The following is a 27859-nucleotide window of genomic DNA, read 5'->3' on the forward strand; positions in this document are numbered from 1 at the left end:
TTGTGACTAGTTCACATATCCAAAATGTCAATAGTTCAATGTAATGTAGGAGCTCCGAGTAGAATTACACAATTTCTCCAGTTTTACAACCAACTATTATCCCCACCCAACTAAACAAAATCCAGCATTTGTTCTACCTTATAGTCCAACAGATTTTCTTCTGTCATTACTATAAATTCTCCTCCTAGTTTTTTTCCAGAGACTCATTACTTTTTTCCTCCTCATAGTATGACGCAGATGCCAGTTTCTTTGCTGGTTTGTGGCATCTTGTGGTTAAACTATCCGAGTGATAAATGCCCTTTTAGACCTATTGGCATCTTTACAGAATTGGAAAGATGGAAAAGCATTTTAAGTTAGAACTGTACGTTACAAATCGAATAGAAAGATAACTGCGTGAGAAATCATGCAGGATTATCAAAAGTCAGAGCTCTGCCTCCCCCTCTGGTCACAGGCAGAAACTGTCTCCAGACTACTGAATGTACTACATCTCCCAGCAACCCCAGCACAGTTCCTGGATGCCACTCACTTGACTTTCATTTGCAATCACTCCCAGTTTACTTAACGATGCACTAAGCTTCACTCCCTGCGAAACATTGTTGGTGCCGCTCTGCCTGCATTACTGAGCGTTATAGCCCGACTCAATCGTTTGATTTCCTGACTCAGTTTTGTCGTTTGCCTGCCGCGAATCTCGCCAGGATCCTGATCAGTCATGTTTCTTCTCTAATGCTCCCATGCTTGATATCGACCCCTGCCTACTTGACCCTGATTTTTTTTAAATCAATTTACAGCTGGTGCATTCCAGAAAAAAAAAGATTTTTTCTTTCAAATATTTACTTACATTTTACATAAAATAACTGGCAAGTATGTCAATGCCAATGCCATTTCTATGGTGGTATTTCAACTGTTAAAGCTTGTTTTTTTCAGACTAAGCTATTAAACAAATGAGTTAGTGGGAATTATGAGGTGAGGAATGGGGGATAAATCAGTGAAAAAGTATTTGTTTATTTTCACATCTTAAACTGAACAGTGTTGTGATACTTTGGTTTAAAAAAAAACATCTTTTCAGATAATAGTATATTATCTAAATAATTGATTTAAAAGATGTATGTGTAATTAAAGGAGCTAAAACAGAAAATGGATTCATATTCAATGTCATACCTGCATTTGACGAATGCTTTAAACTTTTTCCACATAAATCATTGCAAAAAGGAATATGGACGGCTGCAGGGCAGTGAATGAAGAAAATACAAGATGATGATCTCGACACACATGGGTCGTAAAATAAAGCCACAAAAGACGTCTTCAGTGACTCACACAATGCCAACGACAAAATAGGACGGACAGTAAATTAGATATGGACACATAAAATAACTCTGCAGACATCCCTGTCCTTGTCAGTCATTTGTGACTGAAAAAACCTTAAACCTGTAATTTTAGAAATGAAGCTCCACTGATGGAATGCAATAAATTTTGTGACAGCAAAAGGAGCAGAAAAGGGAAAATGATAGGGAAAAAAAAAAAAAAAGCTCCAGGCGCGAGTCAGTTTCCTTCTCTGCTGTCTGTGTTTTTGAGTGTGAGGGCGGGGTGTCGGTGCGAACTGATACAGGATCGAGCTGGGTGGTCCAGGCCTAACATATACACCATTTTTGTGTACAAATAAACTTAACCCCCACGCCATAGTGGTCACCCCTCCCACTGCTTCTTCTCCCGCCTCTGGCCTCACAGCTGCACGGCATGCATGTGCAAACACCTACTGACTTTCAGTTAGACCATCCTGTTGGAACCCTGTAAACCAAGAAGCTGAGCTCTGTCAGTAATGACCTGATAATAACTGAGGGAGTCACCGATTGTTAAAGCCAGCTTCGTGCTGTCAATCACAATATAAAGTGAAAGCAGGAAAACAACGCACAGTAAGTAGCAGCGCATTTGCCTTTATTTGAACACAGCGCTTAAAAAAAAAAAAAAAAAAAAAAAAGAAGCGAGAGCAGCACTGTCAATCCTTCAGAACTCTGGGGAATTTGTTTTCCTCTGGGTCAGCGAAGGAGGCCATTTCTTTCCCTAGAAGAAGCTAGATCTCCATCAGCTGGTCCGTTCCAACGATGACCTCGTTAGTCCTCTCGGCTAAACAGGAGACACATTTATAAATGGGAAGCGGTTAAGATGACATCAACAGCACAGCTTCCAGCTGCACAAAGACAAAGGCAGGATGACAGAAAAAAATAATCCTAAATGTGTGATACTTTTGAGGCATCAAATAATAGTGTGTAGATTTTAAAAAACCTCTCTATGCATCCACTTACACAACTAATAAAGAGAAAATATAATGCATTGAATTTATTGTAAACAAAACAATTGATTTTAAGCTAATTTAGCTTAATTTAACATTTAGTGTTTTGACTAAAGTATAAAACAAATGCAAATTTAGCTTAGCTTCTTCTATTGCAAGCCTTGAAAACATGATTATTTCTTCCACTGCCATCACAAACTGATCGGAACATTAGGAATGATGGTAAAAATGTAAAAGTCCAGGGTCCTCCTACAAAACAACAATTTTTGTCTCTTTTCCAAACTTAATAAAGCTTCCAGGACACTAGTGTATTCAAAGAAATCTGTTAAAATGCAACTATGTATTTAAACTAGAGGCAGATTGAAGTTATTTCAGTGTTTGTGGGCTGCTTTGTCCATATCTAATGTGTCACTCTCAACTCAGTGCAGGCCAAAATCGACGTTAGTATCAGAAATTGGCAAATAAAATTTAAAATTTAAAGCGCTTAAGAATTTTTCAGGTTGGTTATTAACCTCTAAAAGTGTGAAAACATATTTAATCTATTGTAGCTGCTCTTAACAACTGTGTTTTTCTTGCATATTACTACCACTTTGGGTTATCATGCCAATATCCAAATAACCTTCTGTCTTTAGTTAATTTAAAATGATAACAGGATAATATTTTAACCAAACTTGCTTTAAAATGCAGAAAATAAAAAAGAAAGGATCAATATAGCAAAAGAGATAACTTGGTTCTTGTTTTTTTGTCTCTACATGTGAAGTTATCTAAACTGTTTATTTTCCCCATTCGTAAAATAGATTTTAAGCATTTACAAGTTATACAAAAATCAAGAAAAATGGAACAATTAGAGCTAAAACATATGTATTAATGCTAAACTTGTGTTAAAATCATTATTTCATCTTTACTTTAATATTTTCTTATATTTATTTATAAAGAAAGGGACATTGCATATTACTGAACAGTCAAAATCAAATTTAGAATATAGCCACATGCTAATTTCCATCTGTAGTCCCCTGCCAGGTTGAAGTCATTAAAGAATTAAAACCGATTTAAAAAAAAAGAAACTACACATAAGAATATAAAACAATATAAAACAAAATATTAACAGATGGTTAATATTAACTACATTTCCCTAAATTTCCCTTCGGGGATTAATAAAGTTGTTCTTGAATCTTGAATCTTGAATAGTGTTAAATTCAAGGACATTAAAACATTCTTTAACAAATAATTTATTATAAAAAAATAAAAATAAAAATATGAAACAGAGCAGACCTGACTGTTGTCCCTGAAAGGAAAGGTGTAAACATTAAGACGGTATCCAGGTGCAGATGTTTAAGTGAAGGTCATTCATTTATTAAACATCTCTGTTAAAGATTTTTTGCCATTTTTGCGTAAGCTTTTATGAAACATATAATAGTAATCATCTAAAAGGGTCATGGGGCAATAGAAGAAACTATCATAAAGCAGTCACTTGACAGATTCTCAGGATGAAGACCTTTCCAGAAGTGGATTTTCCAGCAAGTTTCCCATAAAATGCCAACCCTGTAATTATCAGGGGGGCTAAAAACAAAAACAGCAACAGATCTCAGACTCTGCATACAGTAAATAATAGAAAACCCTCACTGCTTTTCAGGAAAGATATATCGAAGCATTAATGAGATGATGCACATTCCCCGTTTGATCATTCGAGTTTTTGGAAATCACTTTTGAGACCTTTAATGTTGCAAGGATTACATTTCCCCGATTGCTACATTGAGTCTTACAAAAGAGGCAGATGAGGATTTAGACAGAGTGAACTTTTCTCCGTCTTAACCCATATGCAGCCGAGGATGAGGAGCACAGCCACAACTCCACCGTGGATACCCTCCTTTCTCCCTCCCATCTGCCAAGCACCAGTCTGGTTCCAAAGCAAATGATGGCAGAGCGCAATGTTCCCTCCACACACAGCTTTTAGTGTGAAGGAATCTCAAAGTCTAGAACGAGCTTATACAAGGATTTGTGTAGGAGAGGACAAATGAAGCACAGGACAGCAGGAGAAGTAAAAGGTGGGGAGTGACTGGAAAGAAAAGAGAGGAAGCGATACTTTGTGTGTATCAAGTGATTTCCAGAAAACTCATTTAGACTGCAGATGCATGAAAACCATATGTATTTACATATTTCTCCTGACGGGGTGGTGACATGATTCAAAGAGGAAGTCTTGTATGTTGAAAAGAATGCCGGATTGTTTTACATTGAGCCAAATACAGATGTTATACTGATATTTCGCCATAAAAGCAGAGCATGCTTCAGCGCACAGAGGGAGTGTGGGAGGAAAATTCTGCTCCCTCTCGTTTGACTATTGTAGCAGAGCAGGTGAGTATTTGTGAAAGTGTGCAGACAAGGGGGATGTATCTTTAAACATCAACACCCAGTGGACTGCAGTGAAGGATTGTGTACGGATGCTTGTGTTTGCATGTGTGCCTCGGGCTTTCAGGGTGGTCTTTGGCTGTTAACAGCTTCAGCAGTAGAGTCGATGTGTAATGTCTTCAACAGCAAATGATCAACCGCTCGACTGCTTAGCAGAAAGAATAAAAAAAAAACAAAAAAACGGTTTTTTGATCTTGACATAAAAAAAAAAACGATTGCTAAAAAAACAAGACAAGAAAAATGTGTAGCTTTGCAGTAGATTAGACAAAAAAAATCAAATTAAAGTAAAAAAAACATTTTTATTAGGGTTTTTAACAAAAACACAAAAATACATATTATTCAAATAATGAAATATGGATTTAAAAATAAGTTGTCAATTGGCAAAAAAAAAGTATTTTGTTGGATAAAGTGTTAAAATTGGTCAATATTTCAGTATAAATAAAACTTAATAAATATTTTGTGCTTTATTGCATCAGACAAAAATAAAATAAAAAGTTTGCGAATTTATTGTAATTTGTTCGCACCTTTATATATTATATATTGTATATAATATATTATGTACTGTATACATTTCAATTAATCCTCAAACAAATGTGTACAAATCTGACAGAAAGAGGCCTCCACTGTTTGATTTCAGTGTGGCTTTAGCCTAAATTCAAATATTTTGTATTTTGGGCAGCCTGTTGTTCAGTCGGTAAGGCCGCTCTGCCTGGCAGCCGAGCTCGCTTGCTCTTTCTTTGGTGTGTGTGTGTGTGTGTGTGTGCGTGTGTAGATGTGGCTGCAGGCTGCTGCTGTTGAATTCCGGGTGGTCCTGTTCTGGCCCTGCTCTCTAACCTCTCCATCAATGTGACACACATACACACATGTATATACACACACACACAGCCAGCTCTGGGGACAAGAGGATTAAGGAAATTAAAAAAAAAAAAAAACTTAAAAAAAAAAAACTTTGTCAAGTCAGATTTTAGAAAAGAGAAACGTTTCTTGTCGGCTCAAACGCTTAGCTTTTCTAAACGGATACCACACACGTTCATTAACACCTTCTATGATTGAGTCAGAGAGAGGAACTGAGTTCATGAAGTAATGGCAACAACAGAAACTGCACATGACAAAACTCTGATAGAAACATTTATGAACTTTTATACAGCAGCCGATGACACACTTTCCAAGATTCTCTTCTTCTTTTGTTTACTCTGGCTGCTGCGGTATTGTTTTATGTCTAAGTAAGCCATCCTGTCTAGTTTAAATTTAGTGCCAACTGAAGTGAGAAGAGTTGGATCCTTTTTTCTGTGCCATGTCATTTCTCTGTACCTCCTTAAATGCCAGAATGTGACAGCTAAAATCTCCCTCTGGCAGATACTACGCTATTCTGACGAAGTCATACGCTTCTAAGCAACGTATCAAATACTTCAAGCCTCAATATGGCTGGAGTTCTTCTGCACAGAAAAAGAAAAAACCTTTCTACTAATTGAGAAACATTTGGGATATAATATCTATTAGCGTCAAGGGGAAAAGTGTTATCAGTGTAACATTTGCGGAAGTGGGCTGTTACTAGATTTTACATCGTGTGCCGATGACAGATAATGAAATGCTAGAAAAGTGGAGAAAAGCAGAAAAAACAGACCTTTTTTTTTAAAGTCTAAGTTGGAGCGTCTCACCTTCTGGTTCAATCCACTGTCCACTTCCAACCAGGCAATATTTGAGGTCTGCTCCTCTGCCAATTACTGCATTACTGCAGATCACGCTGCCCTGGATGTTGCATCTGGAAGCCACACAAAGACACAAAATAAAAAGAATCGTTAGATATTTGTTTAATCCATTGGTTTATGATTCTGCTGCACACTGAACCTCCACAGTCAGAGGTGTCTGTCTGTGCACCTTGGAGAGCTAACATCAACAGATTAGCACTCTTTCAGGTGGAGAGGAGAAAAGTGAAACCAGATGTGGAAGTGCTTGGTACGGGAAAAAAAAACGCATTCAGACTCCTGGTTCCCCTAAGCTACATGATTGGTAATTTTTAAATTGGGCTTCTCTGCAGAAATCTGGTGCACCTCATTTCATATCCTTCCTTTTGCGTCTGAGGCACCAGATTTTCGTGTAGCGGTCCACAGGAATAGATTCCGGGAAATTCTTTGTTTTTCCTGTCACTCATTTTAGGGCTTTTTCCTAACAATTTTAGAGGAACCCTGTTTGTTTTGTGGGATGTTGGCTTGTTCATTGTATGAATGACTGAACCATACAAACGGATGAAGCACTGTTGTCTTTAGGCAAATAAGATAAACGGACAGAGAAAACATTAAAACCTCCAAAGGGGGTCCTTGACAAAAACGATGCAAAAACAAAATCAGACTTCTTTGAATGTTTTAATGCAGCATATCATTTTTTACTTTTTTTTGCAAATGAAAACAGTACAAACACTTTTTATTTTCAAATCCGTTTTTTTCCCTTTTCGGGGTCACGGGGCTGCTGGAGCCTATCCTAACCACTCGTGGGCGGAGGCAGGGAACACCCTGGACAGGTCGCCAGTCTGTCGCAGGGTCACAGTCACAAACCCACGCACTCTCACACCTATGGACAATTTAGAGTGACCAATTAACCTATGAAGGATGTTTTTGGACGGTGGGAGGAAGTCAGAGTTCCCGGAGAGAACCCACGCATGCACCGGGAGAACATGCAAACTCCACACAGAAAGGTCCCCCATTGATGTTCTGGTTCAGGTCCCCCCAGCCGGGACTTTAACCAGGGGCCTTTTTGCTGTGAGGCAAAAGCGCTAACCACTGTTCCACCGTGCAAGACTTGTATTTATAATTATCCATTTGAAACAACAAGCCATAAGGCAGTTTTAAGGTTGTGTACACTAAGGGAAATCTCTTTAAAGTCCCACTCTGATCCTATTTTGATCTAATGTAAAAGTTTCTCAGGTCTTTTAATTGTGATTATGCTGTTTTTGGCCAAAAAACGGTGTCATTTTTTTAGTACTTAGTTTCTGCAGAGGTGCAGGAGTTCACCAGAAATCGGCATCTGAGTTGTGGGCGGGGCTGTTGGCACGGAGCACACCCGCCCCGCCTTCCCCTCCCCACTGCTAAGAGCTGTCTGTTTACGCACTCTTCCGCTAGCTTACAGCCCCTCACACCCCCAACCTCTCATTAGCAGTGCAACACAAAAGGTGAGCAATATTGGAGCTATCCAGCCGTACAGTTTTGAACCATATGGCAGTTCGGACCAGGAAAACAAAGACGTACATGGATGTAGTTCTCTACAAGTGGATTGATAAAGGGGGTACTTTTGTCCCGCCCACTACATAACAAATCAAATGAATCAAACTTCTTTTTTTTTTTTTTTTGCTCCTGATTCACAGAATAAAGAAATATGCTTGAATAAAGAAATACTCAGAAATGTAATTTTAAGCTTAATTTTCTTTATATATGCGCTCGATTATCAGAAAAATGCCACAAGAACATGTTAAAAACTCAAAAAGAAAATCCTCTGAGTGGGTCTTTAAAGCGCCTAGAAAGGGTGAGTCAGTGGCACAATTATGTCAAAAAATTATTTTTCAACTCAGCTACCTGTCATCTTAGATTTTACACACACATTCTGAGACACACACACACACGCTTCAACCAGATTGAATAAAGTGCCACCACTAAAGAGCCAAGACTGTTTCCTTCAATGACCTCCCCACCTGCTGTGAAGACTATGAATTATCCAATCGAGCAAACTTAATGACAAGACATTAGCATATTTATTAAGCAGAGGTCTGTGTTTTGCATGTCGAGACCTTCCTGGCCCTGGACCGTGTTCCCACCTGAACTGGAAGTGCCAACCCTCCGTCCATGCTCGCATTCATCCAAACCATCACCGTAAAATTTTTGGAGACACACACAGACCGTCTTATGTGTCAGGCGTCGGCTGACTGTGAAGGGGTGTGTAAATGAGTACGGGGCAAAGAATGTGTGTGCTTCAGCTGCTCGGGAAGCCCAGCGGAGAACACATTTTGGTCTTGCCCAGGTAGTGACGCACTCACATTTGGCCCTCCGTACCCCACACACACACGGGTCTGTATCGGCTCCTTTTTTTTCAGGTTGTTTGGAACTAAAAGGGGGTTGCGGGGGTGGGGAAATGTGTGTGTTTAAGTGACTACCTTGGAGGTGGTGGCAGTACTTGGTGATGGGAGATTACAAGATTCAGAGTTTTGTAACATTAGAGAGAAAGAGACCACCAAAGAAGCTTCAGAGCTGAAACACCACTAATTACTAACACCAGGGCTCCTCCTTGTCATGACCCCCCATCCTCCCTCTCTATCACACAAACACACTCGTACACAAACACACACATCCACCCCCACCTCCTGTGCCAGCCCCCTTATAAAGTTGACCCTTAGTATCCTTCTCCTCAAACATGCGGAGCTTTGTCAACAAGCTCTGGTCAGCTGCAAACAAAGAAACCAGAAATGTGAGGGGTTTCTGCGACATGGCTGGGGTCTGCTAATCCCCTCATACTGGCTCTTTCTTTTCTTTTTTCTCCTTCCTTCGGTGTCCTCAAAGCAAGAAAAGAAAGAATTGCAATTTCTTTCTTGCCTACTAGCTCACTTTCCCCCCGGCTTCTTTCTTCCCTTCTCCCAGCTCTCTTATTCTTTCATGGCTTTGTGCGTGCGCCTACATGGTCATGATGAGGGTCCCCAGCCAGCACGAGGACCCTGAAAGGCTTAAGACGGGATGGCAAGAGACAGAAAGAGAGCAAGATGGTGTTGAGGCCTGGATGGGCAGAGGCCACGTAAGAAATTGAGATAAAAGGAAGTGAGCTTGTGAATTGGAAGTATTAAAATCCAAATTTCAGGCCAAAATTATTCTCCTCTTGATCAGGAATTCCAGTTAAAAAGCTGATCGAACCAATCCACATCTAAAGAACGTTACCAACGCCCTCTATATAAACTTGTGTGAAAGCACATTTCAGGCTTCCATGTTGAAATCTCACGTTCACGCATGGCTACGCACGTTTTTAAGACATACAAAACACTATATGCACGTTGAAAGTCAAACTTTGACCAGCCAGGGGCTCGGACAAACATCGTAAAGGTAAAGGCTATCAAACCATCTCTAAGCAGCTTGAAGTTCCTGTAACGACAGTGGCACATATTATTTAGAAGTTTAAGACCCACGGGACAGTAGTCAACCTCCCTGGACGTGGCCGGAAGAGGAAAATTGAGGAAATTGAGGACACGGATAGTTGGAACTGTATCCAAAGAGCCCAGAACAACCTCCAAAGACATTAAAGTTGAACTCCTAGATCAAGGTACATCAGTGTCAGATCGCAACATTCGTCGTTGTTTGAGCCAGAGTGGACTTCATGGAAGACGACCGAGGAGGACACCACTGTTGAAAGGAAATCATAAAAAAGCCAGACTGAAATTTGAAAAAATGCATGTTGACAAGCCACAAAGCTTCTGGGAAAATGTCCTTTGGACAGATGAGACAAAACTGGAGCTTTTTGGTAAGCCACATCACCTCTATGTTCGTAGACTCAAAAATGAAGCATTCAACCAAAAGAACACTGTCCCTACTGTGAACATGGAGGAGGCTCAGTTCTATTTTGGGGCTGCTTTGCTGCATCTGCCACAGGGTGTCTTGAAGTTGTGCAAGGTCAAATGAAATCTCCAGATTATCAAGGCATTCTGGATAGAAATGTGCTGCCTAGTGTCAGAAAGCCTGGTCTCAGTCGCAGGTCATGGGTCTTCCAACAGGACAACGATCCAAAACACACAGCCAAAAACCCCCAAGAATGGCTAAGAGAAAAGTGTTGGACTATTCTGAAGTGGCCTTCTATGAGCCCAGATCTGAATCCCATTGAACATCTGTGGAAGGAGCTGAAACATGCTATTTGGAGAAGACACCCGAAAACCTGAGACAACTGGAGCAGTTTGCTCATGAGGAGTGGGCCAAAATACCTGTGGACAGGTGCAGAAGGCTCATTGAAAAATACAGAAACAGTTTCATTGCAGTGATTGCCTCAAAAGGTAGTGCAACAAAATATTAAGTTATGGGTACCATCATTTTTGTCCAGCCCTATTTCATTAGTTTGTTTTTAAAAATAATTCTGTTAATCAAAAACTCAAAGGTAATGGCTGATTTTGGTGATTTAATTTTCAGTAAATTTTAGTTTATTGTTACTTTTGAACGTTTCAAGTCATTTCAGTGAGCATTGTGGACTTTGTTTAACTGAGGGGTACCAACAATTTTGTCCACCACTGTATATGACATCAAGTCTTTCATATATCGGAGTAGAGCTGTGAAAGCAAAAGCCTGGAGCAAGATTTGCACCGCTTCGACATTTTGCACCACTGTCTGTGCAGATTTTTTTTGGTGGATTCTTTTTTAAGCAGCGCATTCTGCCTCCTGATTGGCTGTAGACCACTGTGAATCAATCCCCTCCTGTCTCCTGTACAGGATGCATTCATCTCGCCAATTTTACGAAAATCTACAATCGTGAGCAGATCTTTGTCATACTGGACTTATTTTCTATTTAGGTTTGAACTTTGAGGATTAAACAAGAGAGAAAAGTGTGAAAATGTGAACATTTTATCAAAAATAAAGATGACAGCTTAGCAGATTTCAATTATCACTAGTTATTTTTGAATGTAACTTCAACGATAAACAAGGGACAACTGTATCTATGTATTTAAAGACAAATATATTTTTTATAGTTTCCCCACCTAGGCTTGGCTTTGGTCGTAAATGTGGAATTCAAACTTCAAAGCAGTTTAAATGATGTAACTAATCATGATCTGAACTCCTGATTTCCCCCAAAAAATAATAATGATAAAACAGAACAAATATACAAGTTTTTAACGCATTCTTTTTGAGTTTAGTCGCTGTAAACACTTTAAAACCAGAAAAAAAATTCAAACAAAGTCAGTTCACTTATTAAGCTATAAACACAGATGTCCCAATTTAAAAACAATGATTTGATTCCTCAGTGAAGAAACAAAACAAAAAAGAAATAGTTAAACATATTCACAAAAAATTAAAAACGGACCTATCTTAGAGAACCATTAGGAGTCAAAGGTATTTCACTAATTGTACAACAAGGGTGAAACTTGGATAAAGGTGTGTAAATGTGACGTGGACTGAAATATACGGACGTTGTGCTTCACTTGAGCAGCTCTGTTTGTTTGGAACTGGTCTCTGGCTGGCTGCACACCAATACATGCTTTGTTAACACGATGATCCCTGTTTGACCTGCGAGAGGCCAGAAAACAAAACCTACACCTCCTATCAGCAGACACACACATATCAGTGAGCATCTGCCCTGATGCACAAACAGGCTCCCACACACCATTAGCATAGCACTGACTAAACTGGTGAAAGGTTCTGCTGGGATTTAAAAAAAAAATAGCCATTGTTCTGTTTATATTTGAATAAAATCTGACATCCAACTGAAATTTAAAAAATTAGAAGTGAAGATTAAACTAAAAAGGGAAAGAATTCCAGGAACACAGTGACAATTTACTAATAATTTCTAGTAGGAGTGACAGTTTATGACTTTATAAAGGTTATTCTGAGGCACATTCTTATACTTGACAATATGTACCGGTACATAAATGTGTGTTCTTACCCCTCCTCGATAGCAACTCCATGCATAATGATGGAGTTGGCGATTTTGACTTTTTCTTTTACTGTGGTCGAGTTTCCAATCGTGGATCTTTTTATGGAGGTTTTATCCGCCACCTGACACAGAGCCCCGATGATACTGTCTGATCCCATCTGAGGGGAGAATCCAAGCAGTGATGTGGATCAGAAACAAAACAGTAGACATACAAATCATTTCAGAGTGATAGATTTGGGGCAATTATTATAGGACTTGGTTAGGTGAAGTATGTCAGATCGTTTGTGTGTCACATATACCTGACATCTCTCTGAAATGACTGAAGATGGGTGGACCGCTGGTTCTTCAAACAGCTTTGGAGCCTAACCATGAAAAAAAGGTAACAACATCTTCCAAGAAAGGCCTTTTAAGAGTTAAAAGTAAAAATATCTGTTCTTCTATTAGGAGTAGTGCTTTACAGAATTTGAACAGACTGTAAACGGGGTCATTTGTCACTAACCAGCCGGTTTGCCTCTATATAAGCAGCCAGCGTGTTAACGCGGCAGCACAGTCCCTGCTCCATAATGTGGACGTAGCAGCGCAGCTTTCCTCCATGGTAAGCTTCACTCATGTCCCCACGATGATCATTCCAACAGGAGAGTTCCTGGGCTCGCTGGAGGAGGGATTCATCCCGTGATGAGATGACAACCTCTGACGGGAACAAGGGAACCACCATGAATGTCAGAATTACACAAAGCAACATCAGAAACAGGAATTTGGCTGCCTCTCCTTCAGAATTGAGAGGTGACTAAACCAGGTAGCAATATTTAAGCTACTGATGTGATTTTCTGTGCAGAGGATTACCGTCGTCTGTAGAGCTCTTTTTCTGCGTTTGGTCTTCGCAGTCGTCTTTTATTTTCTCATAGTTTGCTGTTTTGGAAAACTGCTTACGCACCAAATATGGCAACAGCTCTCCACGGATCGATGAAATGGACCTGAGACAGAAGAAGAAGAAAGAAGAAGTTAACAGTAACGCTAAAAATAGGTGAAGCTGATGACATTTTATCAAAGTGCATTGTTGTGACTGCAAAGATAAATTACTTCACAAGGGATCTTCAATATTGGATTTTGATTTTTTTTCAGATGTCTGATAATGACAACCGATTGTCTTTATTTTATTTACTATATAACACAAAGTCTCTCCTGTTTTTGGGTAATTAATGACTTCAGGTTTTTAATCAAAAAAATGCTTTACAATTTACCCCTTGGAGTTTGTTGCAGACTAATAATTAGTCAGGCTGAACGATACGAGGAAAACTATTGCGATGACACTATGACCTGCGACACATGAACAACGAGCAAAAACCAAGAAAACAAAAAATAACTAATGCATTGTTTTCATTTCACTGCAACAGTTCTGTTTAAAAAAAAAAGGTAACATAAATTACATAGAAAGTTACTTCAATAGGAGACTGGAAAGAACTTGTATGGTGGGAAAACACACCAAAGAACAATTTTCTACCTTTCTGGTAGTACTGGCTAAAACTAAAATGGGCAACAATAAAGAACAATGTACTGGGTATTGTGCACTTAAATGAAAATTAAAGGCTTCCCTGTTTATGCAAGTGTGTAAACATAAAGGTAACCATTTATCGCAGTTTACGCTGTCTTTTGCAATACTTGATCGCACAGGCTCATTTTGCAATAGCGATCAATTTTCCATTTTTTGTGCAGGAGCATTGTTGTGTTCACCGCCGTTGAAGCAGTTTAGTCAATGTAGAACTTTTGATTGACATCATCCGCTGATATTTTTGGTAAAATTGCTGTGCATGTGAAGTCATCACATCATTTTGCTTAATGGATTTGAGCATACAAGTGGATGTCTATATTATTTAGCATTTACAAGATAATTTAATTAGTAGAATTTACAGATTTATTCCTTGTTTGTTATTTTTCTAAATTAACATTTGGGGTTCATGTGGCTATCTTGCCCCAAAACACAATAACTGTTAAGTCTGGGAGTTATACCGCTGGCTAACCAACTGATAGTTGGCTGCTCAAATCCACTGGAATATAGTCTCATCATTTTTTTATGGGATCAATAAAACAGCGATCAATTTTTAAATAGAAGCACACTGGAGGAAAATATACCATCACCTCTAATTCTGTTCAATTAACATCCGATTTTCTTCTCTCCGCACCACAATCAGTGTTCTTCTCCACCATCCCACACCACCCTGCCCCCCTTCAACTTTCCTTCACTTACTCTCTTTTAAAGGGAGATTAGAATTTCCATCTGAATAACAGGAGAAAAACAACAGTTACTCTGTCTACTTCTCTCCTCCAGCGATAGACAGAGAAAGAACGGAGATGAAGCAGGAGAGGTTGAGAGGGGCAGTGAAAAGAAAGTCCAAGAAAGAAGCTGAAGAAAAGAATGAGTCATCTAACTGGACGTAATATATGGTGGCAATAGAAGGTGCATTAGTCATGCAATGATTGATGAAGATTTTACATCTACATCTGTTTAACAAAAACATCAACGGGAGGATGAGAAATGAGGATTTGACGTTACAGTTTGCAATCAAAGAAAAATGAGATTAAACCCTCTACAGGCTAACATTCAATTTTGAAATGATTTATCTTGGTAAAGCACCTTTATATGAAATGTTTTCGCAAATACTTTCAGAACAAATGGGGTTACCCCCATTCTACTTGCTTTAGAAAGTTAAGCAGCACAATCTGATAAAGGTAGAAACTCATCCATTTACATAATTGTCACAAATCTGCCTTTATTTAGATGTTTGTTACCATAAAGAAGATAAAAGGTGAACTTGAATTTTTTCTATTTTATTTTAAAAAAAACAAATATTTATTGTTTTCAATTACCTCTTAAACTTTAACAGAAACTGCATTTTACAGGCTGATTGTCCACCTGAAGACGCTGGAGTCCAGGCAGCCTCCCACTTCCTGTCCCATTGCTTCACTTCAGAGGCTAAAGGCCTAACAGCTTGTCTCAGTGGCACATAGTAAAACAAATTAACACCTTGCTGGAATACCCAGCTCACAGAGCATTTTCAAAGCCATGCAACTACGCTTAACCCTTGCTACAGATTTACCGGGGATTGAGAGTTCAAGTCGATAGGACTGAGGGGCACACGCCCTCCTTTTGTTCGGATGAAAGTTTGTTGACAAGTTGTTAATTGTCAGTAGAACAGTTTTTTGTAACTTCTAGAAACGTTGATCAAGTTTAAAGATGAACTGCTGAGACTGTCTGAAGTTTTTTACTCACTTGTTTTCAGATAGAAAGTCAACCACAGCTTTTTTCAGACAGTAGAGGTGAGCATCCACTAGGCCTGTTCTGATGTGCATTCTGGGATGTCTGCAAGAAAGAGAGTACAAATAAATCAATCAATCAATCAAGAAAACAGAGACGTCTGTCTATCGTCATCTTCCAGCTACTGATGCTGCCACGAGCAGGTTTATGGGAACTAATGGACAACACGCAAACATGCATTCACTCATTCCCGTACAGAGACACAGTGACCCGAGTTTAACGGCGACATTTATGGAGCGTGAGCAAAAGGAAACCATGCCATCTTTCCAGGTTTCAACTAAAAAAAGAAAGAATATTAATCTTTCACCCTCTCCGACTACCTGTCTTCTTCCTTTTTCCCCTTTCAATCCTTCCATAGTAAAACTTTGGGGTGCGTTGTTTCTAAAGGAGCACTAAAAGTTTGATACATACCCACAAACCCTTGCCAAGTACTGCTATATTATTTTTTAAGCATCCATGAATTAAACTTATACAAATTAAATACTCTCTCTGTATTACATACTAACACCATGACTTTGTCATGTCTACAAAGGTTTAAATGCAGTTTCACAGTTAAAGCGGAAGAATTTAGCTGGTGATTGTAGGTCGTGGTGCTAACAACATACTCCGACGAAAATCATGTTCTTGTGGCAATTTATTTTCTTTATTTTATCATAAAGAAAATGAAGCTCAAAAATGCATTTTCTGAGTATTTCCTTATTCAAATCAGGGGCAGACAAAAAATGTGGTTTGAAAAAAATCTTATTTTTTATGTAGGAAATATGTTGGGAGGGCCACAAGCTCCCTGTTCCGCTTAAACAGACAGCTGGATTTCTGGCTAAAACTGGCATAATCCCAATTAAAAGACCACTGGGCACGCTTTTAAAGTAGATCAAAGATCGAAGTGGGACTTAAATGAAACCTTTGAGCTAATAAGCAGGTAGTAACATTTTTGCTCATGGGTAAATGTGAAGCCACAATCACTCGTTTCCCTTAAATCTGTGATCTGAATATATTTTTGGGTTACACTGTGGCGTATAAGTGGGTGTAGGTCATGTTTGTATTTATACCCGATTTATCAAAAACAAATTGGAAAACTTGATAAGTCAGTGTGATCTAAAGGAAACAGGCAGATATTGTAAACGGTCTAAAGAGGTTTGAAATATTATCACTTTTCTTACCTTAATTCGTTCTCACCGTCTTTTCTAGTAACCAGAGCTACTCTAGAGGACTATTGCTCGGTCACACACATTTTACAGCCAGATGCTGAAGCCATGAATCAAACTGAGTGTGTCTGTTTATCTGTTTAAAGGTATTGCATTCAAAAGGATTAAAAAAAAAAAAGTCCTGCACTGAGTTGCTCTGCAGGTGTTTGTCAAATGAACAAATGTATTTATTCACATATCATTTCCCACGTGTATGTCTCTGTGAGAGCAGAATGGGTGTTAATATTACAGGAACACCCAGCCTGTGACATCACCGTTTGGCAGGCGGTCAAAAACTCTGGATAAGTCATAATCAGGTGGCCGGCCCATGCGATAAGACTGTGCAACTGCTTTTCTTTAAACCAGCAGAAACAAAATGTTATTTTGTGTTGTTGCGGATAAATTAGATTTTTTTCCCAACACATTACCTTTCCTCCCAGGAGAAGGACGCACCTTTCAGTATCAACAAGCTCATCTGAGCAGGGATTTGAAATGGCCTGAAAGGGCATTTTTCCTCACAGAAATCCACTTTACAGCATCTCACTGAGAAGGGTTCTGGGTTCTCTTTTCTTTAGCTCTGTCATTTCTCTTTTCTTTGTGCTTGTTTTTTGTATATTTTATTATGAGGGGCTTATTTAATTATTTTATTACATGTGTGGGGATTGGTTTTATTGTATTCTTGTTTGTTTTATATGGAAAGCACCTTGAGCTGTCTGTTTGACATGAAAGGTGCTTTATAAATAAAATTAATTTGAAAAAATGGCCGTTCACTGACAGAAAAGTCAGATGCAGCTAACAGTTCTATCCCCTTTTTATTTATGTTCCAAAAATCATTTAACCTTTATTTAAGGGTCAAACTCACATTACCACCTTAACCTATTAGTAAGCTTTGCTGTGAGTGGACTTGAATTGAAATTGTAGAAAATCCTGCCGTTTCTTTTCTTTAATTTGTTTATAAATCATTATTTTTGTTTATGAATATGTTTAAAAATTAAAATACAACAAGATTTGCTTTGATCAAATGAGCTCCTTTATAAAAACCTCGCACACTCCAGCTAATAAAGACAATAATATGAAAGAGAATCAAACCACTGCAAGTAAGATTTAGAAAGTGATAGGTCTCAGAAACTAAACATATTTGGAAGATTTGGCTTTAATGAACCATATTTTGAAAGCAAAAAAAGACACTTGACAGGGCTTTCACTAGTTTTTTTTCTTAGGGAAAGCTTTAAACACTTTTTTCTGGATGTAATCTGTTTTATTTTGTCAAATTTTTCAAAAATTAAAAACCTTTTTAGAAAATGTTTGGAGAAGACACTATGGGTTCCTTTTATATTTAAAACATTGATCCTGCTATAATGTTGCATAAAGAAGTTAAAAAACATTTTAAAGCCATGTTGTGATTGGGAAAGCTGTTTTTATTGTACTGGTTTACAGGAAAACCTTAAACCAGTCTGTGTATAAATAATGATGGGGGTCTAAATAAATGTAGGGTTGAACCTTTAAACAGAAAGCCAATTGAAACACTGTTACTATCTCACGCTGAAAAGTTAACCAATTACAAAGGAGATGGCGATGGAGTGGGCGGGACATCATCTATGATGGATTGCTTTCAGAAGAGAGGTAAACGAATAATTATGAAAGTAATAAAGTAAAAATAAAGCAATTATGGTTTAAAGCTTTATAGGATTAAGATGAAATTCCTTTAACATGGCATTATAGTTTATTCAAATAAAGAGACATTTAGTCAAGAAAAAAATCCCTTATTGCAAAGCAATCTTGGATATTTCAATCTTATCGGTTAGTAAGATCACTAAAACACAGCGGTTGTGCCACCATCAGAGAATTTTCATTTCTGTAGGTTATAAAGTGTATTGGGTCTTTAGGAAGGTGGAAAAGTGCTTTACAAGTATACACCCATCAGCTACCATCAAATTTACAGTAACCTCAAAAAGTACAGCAAAATCATTTGGACTAAGACTCCCTTAACTGCAAAAATAACAAAGGTGCAGCTATTTACAGGTTCTGTGAATCAGTCTCCTTGAAATTATTTTTGGAAATTGACAAATTGTGTTTGTATGCCCTGCTGCTAAAATCAAAAGAACAAACACACAAAAAGCAGGTAGACGTGCTAGTGTGGCTCTAAAGTCTGCGTGCCAGAGCATGCCGAGCAGCTGCTCTGGTCAGAATTTACAGTGGCTTTGGCTCCATGAAGTATTTACGAGCTCCCAAACACCCGCTCTCACACTTCCATGTGTTTTAGCATTGAGAAAGGACAATCCACCCAGAGAATTTACTTTAACATCTCACACACTCATACACACCTTCAGTAAAAGCCTTGGCACAGTTATATGCTGAGCCCAAGGACGACTTCTAACAAGCAACAGCAACTTTAGGTACAGATTTAGCTTATTTAAAAAAAAACAATGCGATTAAATGTTGGAGGCCTTTTCGTTGCAAAAGGTTTCAAATCAGTTTGATCCACCTGATACCACTTGAGCTGAGCATCAAGACAGACCTGATTAGGATTTCACGGGAAGGTGACACATTATCTTGTGGATTCAAAACTGTGCATGCTTTGTCAAATTTGTCATCACCTTTTAGCTGACTTACTTTCTAATGACAGACTTCCTAAGGGAGAGGCCGTCCTCTAGGTCTGCTTCATTGGCCATGAAGAGCAGCCGCTGCCCTGACTGATCCACACCCACAAAGTCTCTCTGCTCCGCTTGAATGCCAGACAAGTCGACAAAAAAGAACGTTAAAAAAAAGTTGCGTTTGTAAAAGGGATTTGTTTGTTTTTTCCTGTTACCTGTCTTTTTCTTGCCCTTCTGCCCCGGGACAGTCTCTGTGAATTCATGGGCTTTGCTCATTAACATGGCTAGTGTTGCATTGTGGGCCCTGAAAAGGTCGACCACCTCATGAAGCGCCACATCCGTTATCAGGTCACAGCTCACAACAAGGATGTCAGTCTGGAGAGAAAGTTTGGAGACAAAAATGTGACGGTTAAGCAATCGTTTATTTACTATGGTGTAAAATATGATTGCATGTCTCAAACAAACAATAAAACTGTTTAATGGAACTCAGGAAAACTGTAAAAAAAAAAAAAAAACACATTAAATAAATTAACAAGTTTATACTAAAGCAGGTTCGGTTATTTTAAGGGGGCCTTAGTGAAAATGTTTACTGCAGAGAGAACAAACTGTTCTATAATCTCTTAAAATAAAGTACAAACTTACATTGATTATACTTTTGCCTGCTTTGTACTATTTTCTGTATTTTAGTTTAAGAGCAGTGCAGTATTATAAATAGTTTATAAAATATTGCTTGTTACTGGTAATGTTTTAAGAAAATTAGCATTAAGGAATCAACAACAAAAAAAAAGAAAAGTTTTAGAATAGATTGATTAAATCAGCATAAAAGTTAAAAACCCAGCAGAATGATTTGTTTAGTTTCTGCAACATTTCAATTATTTACAGTATCTGTAAAAAACAAAACAAAAAACGGTTAAGAAAAAGTAAAACGAATATTTTTCTGCAATCCTGAACTTCAGCTTTAAAACAAACGACTGATATTGTTAAAGTCCCTTTATTGTAAAGATGAATTCTAAGTGGCAAATCCTAATCCAACATACGCAGAAAGTAAAATAAAAACAGACTCTGATCAGTCAATTTAACCGATTTCAATGGAAGCCACATGTCTGCACTTGAGCGTGTGTGCTCCTTGGTGGGCGTGCCCAACATTTGTGTGTCTGCGGTATCCATCTGCCTGTCCAGTGATGAATGCTGTCAGCATAGAAACTAATCCCACCATTAGCGCCAGCAGCTTTAATGACAGAGACATTGTTTTCCTGTGTGTGACAGGAAAGACAGAACCGAATACCACCAGGCAACTCATGAAAAAAGGCAAATACTGAAACAAATGGATGTAAACACATTCTGATATGTGTATCGTAATACAATCTGACTGGGGGGGGGGCAGTTTTTGTCATTTAAACTTAGAGTGAAGTTTCATTTATTAAAGTAAAAGTTTATTAAAGGTAAAATCATTGCAACGATTCACGTTACCCATGATTCACTTCAAACTTGATCTTTAGGTCACAGTTTGTGTATTTCAGAGCAGCAACAACACCAACAACAAAAAACGAAAATATTCAGAAAACATTCTTTTTAAAATTTGCTTATAAGCAAGTAACAACAAAGAAAAACCTTTTAGTTGGCTTATTCTAAGCCTGGTTTAATAAAATAAAACAATAAATAATAAATCCTTCTTACACACTTGTTTGAAATTTTCCTCGTAAACGTTCTGGTAAGGATGCAACCATTCACATTCCCCACGACTGGGTTCAATGGTGTAACTTTACACAGAAAATTGTGGCATCCCTTGTTTGTATGTAGCATCACATGCAAGAGATAAGCTCCTTTTTTAGTCTTCGACATTTTGAAATGAAAACGGAATGATGGAGGCAACTACCGAGAGGTAAAACTTCTGGTTTTCAAAGAAATGCAGATTACTAAATAAATGTCTGTAATTTGATTAATGAAAACTCGGCTCTTATTCTGTGCGCGTAAAAGGGAGAACTGAGAGAGACGGCGAAGGGTCGCCAAGTTGACCTCAATTTAAATCCAACCTTAACCTGCTGTTGGCGACAGAACGCTGGACGTGTCTGCAGGACATCAACTGACACAGAGACTCAGGTTTTTCAGCTTCCCTGACAAGCGTGCACACATGTTCAGAAACAAGAGCGCACAAAGCTACGTGTGACTCCGTGCACAAACACATGTACACACAGACATCAATGGACACAAATGTGCTTGTATATAGGCCACACACAGGCGACAGCAGAGTGGAGTCAGCTGGAGAGACAGAGACACTTTGGCCTTTCAACAGCCAGGATCAGTGGACAGGTCAGGACCACACACACTGATGCTCACACACACACACACACACAACAACAAAAAGAGAGTCACATACTTGTCCAAATGGTGACCAATTTCAGCCACAAACTCCTAACAAATTACACAATTTTATAAACTTTGATGTTTTCTTCTCTTAAAGCTTTTTTTCTATATTGTTTTCCCCAAAACTGCCCAATTTTAAGGCCTTTAATTGTTTGCCCCGTAACCCTTCCTGCATTGATAACAGTAGCAACTCCCAAAATGTATATTTTTAATCATTAATCCTCATTTACAATCGCTGCAGAAGCGATTTTATGTTAATGCTTCAACCATATAGTACCTGGGTTTGTCTTCTTATACTGTGCCTTAGCAGGTTAACAAAAAAAGAATAAGAGACAACAGATGGATGGTTAATGCAACATAAGCTTAATAAAAGAAAAAAAAAGAAAAAGATGGAAAGAAATAAGTTGAGTCTTGTATGTTTGTCGAGTTCCTCCCATGAAAATCCTCCGCTTTGTCTCCCAAGCCGTTCTTTATTCCTTGCTACTCTAAAGTTTTACTAGCAGACTAACATGTCTTTGCTACAGATGAACCTCTGAATCAGAGCATATAGAGAAAAGTTTGTTTTGTTGGCTTATGCCGACTCATTTTACCAGGTGGTTAGGCGGGAAAAATAATGGAAATGTCAAAAGGCTTGAAGCATGCGAAGCACAAAGTGCTTGCAAAGACCTCCTTTCACTAGTTGAGCTTATTGTGAAAGATCGGAGCATTAATCAGTGCATCCGTCTGGATTTGTGCAGCGAACTGTTTGAAGTCAGGAAAAAATAAAGTATGCCGCCAGTAATCTCTCTTTTCAGCAATCGGCAGGAATGACGTACCTCAAGTTTACACTGATTCCTGTAAGCATTTTGTTTGATAGCTTTCACCAAATCCTCAGTGAAGACATGAGGCTGTTTTTCAGTGTCTGCCCTGTGCCGATGCATGAGTCTGACAGATGGATGGATCTCCATGCTGCGATGGGGTAGAGTTCTTCACTCGTCACCATGCAGTGTGTGAGCGTTTGTAACTCAATGCCTCTAATCTAGCGAGATGCTTGAGGGATTAGGACCTGAACGCTTCTCCCTGGGAGCATGCAGGAGCAGGAGTGCAGTTTGGTGTGCACACATGTTGACATACCGAGCATCTATCAAGGAAATCTAAAGCAAAAATAACACCAATCTGTAAAGACACGAAAGAAAACATTTAAAAAAATTTCCATGTGGAAAATGTATGATTATGAACAGACAAAAATACAATCTTGTATTCCTAAATGTGTTTTTATTTGAGCAGATTTATACGCATAAAAAACAAGCCTCCAGAACACCCGTATTTTGAAAACCCCACAAGTTGACATCATATTAGAGAAGAAACTGAAGGTTCCCCCTAAAAGAGGTCTGCAATGATTTAGATCAAAGTTGTTCTGAGTAATAAAACACACAATTACTTCCTAGGTTAGACGTTTGGCACAATTGTATCTAAATTAGTAATGCAAAATATGTTAAACAAGTTAGCATAATTTGCAAAGTTCACATCAATGAATTTTACTGATAAATATTAGAATATTTGACTCACTGGTGTGAAAAAGAGAACTTAACCGTTTTCTAAACAAGATAATTTCTCTTTCAAGTGAGTTGTTGAATTTAAAAGAGCTATTGATTTAGATCTACAAATAATCAAGATTATGGACATTTATGATTCAATTAATTTAAGTAAACATTGTCATTTCAAAACCAAAATAGTTGGTAATGAAAAACAGTTTTCAAAGGACAAAAATGAACAAAGATGGAATTTTCATTAATACACACACAAAAAAATCTTGATTAAACCAACAGAATAAAAAAAAAAAAGAGCAAGAAATTCAATTTGTAAATTACATCCATAAATATGCATCTTCCAAGGGAGGATCATATTAATTATCATCTTAAATCCAGTTTAGGGATTCAGTGCACATATTTCATGAGAACTCCAGCCCAGAATTCCTCTGTTATTGCTTCCCGCTCCTGTTAAAATCACTGCAACTCATCACGTCTCTGCAGAACTGATGAGCTGGATCAGAGGTACCTGAACACCACAATCATGGTGCATCTGCAGCTCCTCAGTGGAAAAAGGGCTGCCCAGCAAGATGTGACATGCAGACAATTTGTGTACCTGTTTTGGGTTTTTAATAGAAAACAAGAGGCTGCTGTTTAGACAATGGCTGCCTTACCCTGGTCCTGAGGCTCTACTACCCTGCCTATACTTTCCAGTTCTATTGATTACCTAATCTCACGTGTCTCATCATTCTGATTGACTATACACACCTGATACAGATAATAAGAAGCAAAAAGTCCAAAAAATAAACAGTAAAAACTAAAAAGGCAGGCTGGGCAGCCCTGGTCTGGAGCAATAGATTTCAATAAAACACTGCCTTTCCTAATAAAGGCTTACAGTTGCAAAATGCAGTTAAGCTCCTGGAGATGCGGATTGTCGTGAGATTATATGAAATCCAGGCAGAATTTAAGGATTATAATCCAAGTGAGTTAGAGTACAATAATGCTCCCTAACTTCAGGAGACTGCAGCAGGACTGATGAAAACAGCTTCAAGAGTTTCAGCACAAATACAGACCAAATCTGGTGGTCCAAAGGAAAAAAAAAAACAAAGTAAAATATCACAAGACACAAATCAGTACTTTTTTTTCATCCATTCCTTGGCTTTGGATGGAAGAAAAACAACCTGCAACACCAGCATAACTGCTGAGTTTATCTTTCATAGTTTTCATTGATGTTGGCTGGTAATGAAGACTGCAGGATCTTTCATGCTCCAGTTTCATCCTCCATCAATATTTTGACCCAGATGTATCTTTTTTTTAATCAGTTATTGCTTTTTCTCAGATTTACACCACCACTCTAAAGTACAGCTATTTTATCTTTGGTCTTCAGCTGAAGATCATTCACTCTGCAACAGCAATCAGCTTTATTCACATTATGCGGCGCTTGTGTTCCTATTTTGTTATTTTCAGAGCCACTTCGCGAGTTCTCAAACAGATTCACCATAAAAACAGTCAGTGAAAATCCTACAAAATAAAAGCCTGTAACCTATGAGCAGTTCAAACTGTGGTTGATGATGGTTTAATCCTCCCCTTCTTATTTATCGAATCAGGAACAAAACGAAAAAAATGTACAATACCAACATTGAGTTTAAATAACTATTATGACCGTACGACTCAAAACTCAAGTTTCCACTAAACCTATGCAAGAAAACACACACACACACCTTAATCTTCTGCTGAATGTGTCGGAGAGCATCAGCGGTGCCCATGTCTCCATCCTCCTGGATGCAAACCACATCCAGCTTCATCTTCACGTCCACCTTTATTTTGGGGTCCATGCTCATCATCTTCTGCACTTCTTTTGTGGTGATTATAATGACCTCTGAAAACACAGATATGATTTTTTTTTTTTTACATAGAAAAAGTTGCCAAATGCATTTGCTTACTTAAAATCTAATTTGGCAAAATCAGTCATCTTCCATCGAAGCTGAGATTATACCTCCAGCCTTTTGAATGCACATATCAATCAACACATACCAGTCTGTCTACATTACTCAGCTCCATCTGCATAAATAGTTTTTAATGGGGATTTCTTCACTCTAGCTGTGACAGGCCAGTAAAATCTAATTGCATAGCTTTGGTTAGGAGGCTGCAGCCAGTTAACTGTCGGCCACACAGGATGATTACGCATTGAAAACAAGTCTTATTTAGGTAAGTAAGAAACTACAGGGTTTTACAACAAACAGTCTGGCTTACTGTCTGCAGGAAAAGATCCTGTATAGATTTAAAAACTTGCAGCACAAAAAAAAATCCACTTTGTAAATCAAATGTGGACATTCACAAATCAAACGTGGACATTCACACCAGTCAATGGATACAAATTTCCTGACACGCAGATAAAAGCATTAAATTGAATGTGCTTGATGATGTAAAGACAGGACTTGACAGCAGAGCTATCAGTAAGCATTACAGCGGAATACTGTCAATGTACTAAAGCTCGATTTAGCCATAAATGGTGGTTAAGCTGAAGCTACACTTTAAATACGGTCACAAAACTATCAATATGTAGTTTTACTTCTCCGCATATTACAATGAATACAATAAGGTAAATAAATATTTTGATTTCAATGGTTTAGTTGGATAAAGGGGAAGCAACATACTAATCTAAATGTAAAAAATGCAATAGTTTTCGGTAAAATGTGTTGCATAGTTCTATAGGTGTGTTGTGGAAAGTGTAATCTAAAGTCAAACCGATGGAGGGAAATCTCTGTTCTGAGATCTGCTGTAGAGCCTGTACATCTATACAAAATGTATTTTCAGATTATTCAATCGATTTTGCAAAACCTTGATCTTACTAAAGAAAAAAAGCATTCAAGCCATTCTTTTGAAACTTAGCTTAAGCTTGTAGAGTCAATTGTCATTTTATCACTATTCACACAAACCTTTTGCCGTATTACATCATTTTATTTTATTTTTTGTTAGTCTAAAGAATACAAAATGTTCTGTTCAGTAGCATTTAAAGTTGTTGATCATTAGAAATAAATGTACAAGCGATTTCTTTGTATTACTTTTCTCCTATTATAGCAAATGTATGTCCTAATATATTAAACATGCAAAAAAATAAAAAATAAAATAAAAACTGGTTGATCATTTTCCAAGTAATTATATAGAAAAATTGAAGGTGGTTTCAGTGAGCCTGTAAATTCAAGGGGTATTTTTTGTCCATGGTGAAAGAGTATGGATGGAACAGCTAATTGACTCTTATTGTAATATAAATATATATTTTTTGTTTATATATTCTTTGGTTTTGCCCTCACCTTCAAATCCTACCCTTTCCAGCAAGTTCAAGGGATACCAAATGAGGGGCTTGTTGCCAACGGGCAGCATTGCTTTAGGGGTGTTGTATGTTAAATCAGTCATCCGGGAACCACCACCCGCCGCCATCAACACCGCTTGGAGCTCCATGATGTCTGCAGCAACGGGCTATGGAGGACAGTCACCACCAACACAGAAGGACAAGGGTTAAAATGATGTTTATTGTTCAAAACTCCTATTCTGGACAGTCTGAACTATAAATACTGAGCCGTTCTCCAACAAATTCAGTACAAAAAGTGATGCTTTTAGTGTTTTCTCTACTGAAGAAAATAAATAAATAAAAACTAAACAAAGACAACAGTATGTCATCCACTCAGTTAAACCCTTAGGATGATTTTTTTTTTACTTAAGGAAAACTAACTTTAAGAGGAAATAAAATATCATTAAAGTTGGTTGAGCTGATTTAAACTGTTGATGAACTCCACTAGATGAAGTTAAAATATACATGTATGGTTTAATTTCAGATATATCAGTTATTAATATATTTGCTGCTTTTACTGAGTAGCAAATGAATTGTAAACTGAAAAAGACTTTGGAAGTAGATTCTGAATTAGTAAGAATGACTTAAACTTAAACTCATTTGTATAAACACAATTTAAAAATCAATCAATGAATAGAGTTTAAATCACATTTATGATTACTCTCTAAGAGAGTCAAGTGATTGAGATAAATTAGTAAAAATTAAACATCCGTTTATTTGTGCGTCTTTTTTGTTCCGTATCCAACTGAAGGATTCAATTATCTTCAGTTGTACTAATAAAAACAACAGCAACAAATCTGTGGTAATCCAAGTAAAGTATTGCTAGCAGGGAGAAGTCTCCGAATTATCAACATGACAGTTTTTTATGACACGTTAAGACCGTTATGCTATTAAAGACTTAGAAATATTCAAAATATTAAAAGTGTCTTTCAAACGTACCTGTTTCTTTGTTTTGATTACCGGCGTGGTAGGGGAATGAGCTGCAGACGCATGGAAGACGTGTTCCTGTCACTGTCAATTGGCTAACTCTGTTAGCAACTAGCCATCAAAGTTACCGCCGTTCTGCAGATAAATCAAACCCATTTAAATATGACTCATGGACGATAAACATCTAATCGGATCAGACTGGGATCCTGACTAAAATAAAGCTAAACAGTTAGGTCATTTACAGCAAACGCTTAAACAAGCTAACAGCTAGCATTGCATGATGACACATTGTGGTGTTCAGGAAAATTCATCCGTAGTTAAA

The 27859-nt window shown here is 37.9% G+C and overlaps 1 protein-coding gene across 1 annotated transcript; it reads right to left on the reverse strand.

Moving 5' to 3' along the window:
• Positions 1 to 1910: 1910 nt before the first annotated feature.
• eif2b3 (eukaryotic translation initiation factor 2B subunit gamma) lies at positions 1911 to 27859 on the reverse strand. Its single transcript, XM_004079241.4, has 12 exons — positions 27550 to 27859; positions 26573 to 26738; positions 24980 to 25137; positions 19602 to 19761; positions 19406 to 19517; positions 15564 to 15653; positions 13139 to 13269; positions 12795 to 12985; positions 12595 to 12657; positions 12305 to 12453; positions 6352 to 6455; positions 1911 to 2121 (listed from the first exon to the last, which is right to left on the reverse strand). Exons 2-12 carry the CDS (start codon positions 26718 to 26720, stop codon positions 2069 to 2071), a joined length of 1359 nt encoding a protein of 452 aa, XP_004079289.1. The 5' UTR covers positions 26721 to 26738; positions 27550 to 27859; the 3' UTR covers positions 1911 to 2068.

This window comes from Oryzias latipes, chromosome 17 (genome assembly GCF_002234675.1).
Source record: "Oryzias latipes chromosome 17, ASM223467v1".
Taxonomy (NCBI): Eukaryota; Metazoa; Chordata; class Actinopteri; order Beloniformes; family Adrianichthyidae; genus Oryzias; species Oryzias latipes.